The sequence below is a fragment of the Polypterus senegalus genome, chromosome 14 (genome assembly GCF_016835505.1).
Source record: "Polypterus senegalus isolate Bchr_013 chromosome 14, ASM1683550v1, whole genome shotgun sequence".
NCBI lineage: Eukaryota > Metazoa > Chordata > Cladistia > Polypteriformes > Polypteridae > Polypterus > Polypterus senegalus.
In genome coordinates this window covers 3633618-3638231 of record NC_053167.1, presented here as the reverse complement: position 1 = coordinate 3638231, position 4614 = coordinate 3633618, and the positions used below count along the sequence as shown (strand labels likewise).

The following is a 4614-nucleotide window of genomic DNA, read 5'->3' as shown; positions in this document are numbered from 1 at the left end:
GGCACGACAATCCGCATCACAAGAACGGGAACTCGAGTTAATGGAGCTCTTTTCCAAAGTAAGTGGGTGGCTCTGAAAAGAGCCGTTGGTTCTTAGGAGGCACTTGTTTACTTGGAGAGACAGAGCAAGCTAACAAGGGGGTTACGTGAAAAAGGTACAATAAATCAGCATCACAAAAACGGGTTAATGGAGCTCTTTTTCAGAGAAAGTGGGTGGCTCCGAAAAGAGCCGTTGGTTTTAAGCAGTCATTTACTTGGAGCTGGTGTACTTGGTAACTGCCTTAGTGCCCTCGGACACGGCGTGCTTAGCAAGCTCTCCAGGTAGCAGGAGCCTCACGGCAGTCTGGATTTCCCGGGAAGAAATGGTTGAGCGCTTGTTGTAGTTAGCAAGGCGAGAAGACTCACCGGCGATGCGCTCAAAAATGTCATTCACAAACGAGTTCATAATACCCATCGCTTTAGAAGAAATGCCTGTATCGGGATGAACTTGCTTCAGCACTTTGTACACGTAGATGGAATAGCTTTCCTTCCTAGTCTTTCTGCGTTTCTTTCCACCCTTCGCCTGGCTTTTAGAAACGGCTTTCTTCGAGCCCTTCTTGGGAGCAGGAGCGGCTTTAGGCTCAGGCATAGCTACAGACTATGACGAGAAACGGAATGTCGCTACATTCCGGCTTTCTGCTTTTAAAGGCAGTCAGGCGGCGCACCGTCTGACGTGGCCACCGACGATAAGGGAGGGAGGAGTCGTTTCCCTCCTTTCAGGCACGGCCCTTTGTCTTAATGGATGGGGTAAACGTCGTGCGCAATTTTGCAACTGGGCTTTCTGCCCTCAGAAATATATACCGAGGGTTTTTCCCCTAAAATCAAGTTGTCTTCGTACGTGCTTCAGGATATGCGTGGTGAATACAAAACATATTATCGGTCCATCACATGACAGAAAATAAAGTCACTTGCACATCACTGCAAAATATTAAAATACTGAACTTTCTAATAGATCAAATACTCGTTAAAGATACGATAGCTTTAGATAGTTAGCTCTGCTCATCTCGTGAACATGTTGGGGCTACAAGACAGAAACAGAATAAAGCAAAGGGTTTTTATTGCCATTGTTGCAGAAGGAGTTAATCTTTTATCCCGGTATATCGCCTTGAAAGACAACGTCTTTTAAACATCAAACGTGTTAACCAAAGCAGTGTTCAGACGTCAGAGTAGTCAATGCAATGAAGAAAAGGAAGAGAGACGAAAGATGTGCTTTTTACAGATGAGAGCAGGTTCACCCTGAGCACATGTGACAGACGTGAAAGGGTCTGGAGTACGTTATGATGCCTGTGACATCGTTCAGCATGACCGGTTTGGTGGTGGGTCAGTGATGGTCTGGGGAGGCATATCCATGGAGGGACACACAGAACTCTACAGGCTAGACAACAGCACCTTGACTGCCATTAGATATTGGGATGAAATCCTTGGACCCAATGTCAAACCCTATGCTGGTTCCTCCTGGTGCATGACAATGCCCAGCCTCATGTGGCGAGAGGATGAAAGAATTGATACCATTGACTGGCCCCCACACTCACTTGCCTGAACTCAATCCAATAGAACACCTTTGGGTGGGACATTATGTTTTGGTCCATCTGTCACCACCAGGTTGCACTTCAGACTGTCCATGAGCTCAGTGATGCCCTGGTCCAGATCTGGGAGGAGATCCCCCAGGACACCATCTGTCATCTCATTAAGAGCTTGTCCCGATGTTGTCAGGCATGCATACAAGCATGTGGGGGACAAACTACTGAGTACAATTTGGAGTTGCTGCAATGAAATTTTGGCAAAATGAACTCGTCTGTCTGCTGCATCATTTTTTCCCTTTGATTTTCGGGTTGTCTTTGAATTCAGCCCTCTCTCTGTAGATTGATCATTTTCATTTCCATCCTTTAGTTCCTAACACATTACCATATCAGTCCATATCAGTATAGATATCCAGCAGGATTTTTTTTCCCATTGAGATCTCATGTGTCTTCAAAGTGTTCCTTTAATTTTTTTGAGCAGTTTATATATATATATATATATATATATATATATATATATATATATACTCAGCAAAAAAAGAAACATTCCTTTTTCCAGGACTGTGTATTTCAACAATAATGTTTTAAAAATCCAAATAACTTTTTACAGATCTTCATTGTAAAGGGTTTAAACAATATTTTCCATGCATGTTCAATTAACCATAATCAATTAATTAACATGCACCTGTGGAATGGTCCTTAAGACCTTAACAGCTTACAGAAAGTAGGCATTTAAGGTCACAGTTCTAAAAACGCAGGACACTAAAGAGACTTGTCTACCGACTGTGAAAAACACCCAAAGAAAGATGCCCAGGGTCCATGCTCATCTGCGTGAACGTGCATTAGGCATGCTGCATGGAGGCATGAGGACTGCTGATGTGGCTAAGGGCAATTAAGTACCATGTCCGCACTGTGAGACGCCTAAGACAGCGCTACAGGGAGACAGGAAGGACAACTGATCATCCTCGCAGTGGAAGACCACGTGTAACAACACCTGCACAGGATCGGTACATCCGAATATCACACCTGCGTGACAGGTACAGGATGGCCACAACAACTGCCTGAGTCACACCAGGAACACACAATCCCTCCATCAGTGCTCAGACTGTCCGCAATAGGCTGAGAGGCTGGACTGAGGGCTTGTAGGCCTTTTGTAAGGCAGGTCCTTACCAGACATCACCAGCAACAACACCGCCTATGGGCACAAACCCACCTTCACTGGACCAGACAGGAGAGGCAAAAAGTGCTCTTCACTGATGAGTTACGGTTTTGTCTCACCAGGGGTGATGGACGGATTTGTGTTTATCGTCGAAGGAATTGAGCACGTCTGGGACCTGTTGGATAACAGGGTGAGGGCTAGGGCCATTCCCCCCAGAAATGTCCAGGAACTTGCAGGTGCCTTGGTGGAAGAGTGGGGTAACATCTCACAGCAAGAACTGACAAATCTGGTCCAGTCCATGAGGAGGAGATGCACTGCAGTACTTCAAGCAGCTGGTGGCCACACCAGATACTGACTGGTACTTTTGAATTTGAGCCTCCATTCATTCAGGGACACATTGTGAAACATTTTTAGTTTATGTCTTATGGTGTTGATTCTTAGTGTTCATACAAATATTTACACTTTAAGTTTACTGAAAGTAAAAACAGTTGAAAGTCAGAGGACGTTTCTTTTTTTGCTGAGTATATATATATATATAACTTATATATATATATTGTGGACGCTGGCACGGACTCACACAGACGGACATCGTAAGTTCACCCAACACACATTTATTAACAATATATTTACAGTTTTCGTGCACTCACAAAACCCCAGTGCCTCCAGCACCGATTCCCCAATGTCCAGGCCACACAGTTCCAGTGCCTTTCTCTTGGCCGCCTCTAGTCCTCCCTCCAGCTCCGTCCTCTTCCACCCGACTTCTGCCGATGACTGGAGGGAGGCGGCCCCTTAAATGGGAACCCGGATGGGCTCCAGCTGCTTCCCGGCATTCCTCCATAGCCACACCCCAGTGTGGCGGAAGTGCGCCGGAAGCCGTCCGGGTGTGCCCGGTCGTCTTCCCCCCAGCACTTCCTGGTGTGGCGGAAGTGATGGGCTCCCGGGATATTCAGGCACTGGGGAGCAGCCTGGCGGTGGCCACGAGTCCCTACAGGGCTCTGCTTCCAAGCCCTTTACCCGAGGCCCCCAACATAACCAGGGCGGATGCCCCCTCGCGGTCTGGAGGAGGCACAAGCCCTCCTCCGGTCCTCCTGGGCATCCCGGCCAGACCACAGTACCCCACCGCTAGCGAAGACACGTGGGTCCGAGCGACACTCCCCGAAAGGGCAGCACGTCCCCAGAGAGGGTCCTACTATGTCCCCAGGGTCCAACACGGCACCCTGGGACATCTCATTTCGGCACCCCCTCCAACACCGACGTGCCCCTCTGGCCTGCGCCGCTCTCGCCCCCGTCGTCCCCGCCAGTCGGGGCACCTTTGGCCTCCCGGCGGGGAGTCCTCCCGCGGAGCGGCCCGTTTCAGGAGGGCAGGTTCCCAACGACGTCGGCTCCAGCGCTCGTCGGGGCTTCAGGCCTGTAAAAAGAGAAAAGGGAGAGCCAAAAGCACTGCCTGGACACTCATCCCGAGCGTCCTGTCGGTCTCTGTACCGGCAGTGCTCTCCACCCCTTCCGACAGCCCCCGACTTGCCTGGTTGGCTCCTCCGCTGCCGGTTTCATGCCCGTCCTCGTGTTGTCAAAGGGACCGCTCTCACAGGCGGCTTGCCCAGCCGCCCAGGGGATTCCCTCTGCCACCGCAGAGGACGGCCTTCCTCCGGACGCTCGCCCCCAGCGAGACGTCCCCTCCTATCGGAGGAACCGGCATTCACCCCTTGGTTCCTCCTTCTACGTCTGAGCATGGCAGCAGCTCAAATCCAGCCCTGTCTGCTTCCCTGCAGAGCGACAAGAGACTGCCGCGGGCTTGGAGCACAGGGCGCTAGGACCCAGGGGACTCATCAGCCCCTGTCCTGCCAGCGCCTGCATACTCGCTCTCCTCGCTCCATCGGCCGTCTGCACCGCCGTGTCC

General features: G+C 50.3%; 1 protein-coding gene across 1 annotated transcript; it reads right to left on the bottom strand.

Annotated features, from left to right (window-relative positions):
- Positions 1-209: 209 nt before the first annotated feature.
- LOC120514481 (histone H2B 8-like) lies at positions 210-638 on the bottom strand. The gene has a single exon (XM_039734880.1). The coding sequence runs from the start codon at positions 625-627 to the stop codon at positions 250-252; it is 378 nt and encodes a 125-aa protein (XP_039590814.1). The 5' UTR covers positions 628-638; the 3' UTR covers positions 210-249.
- Between the last annotated feature and the right edge of the window lie 3976 nt (positions 639-4614).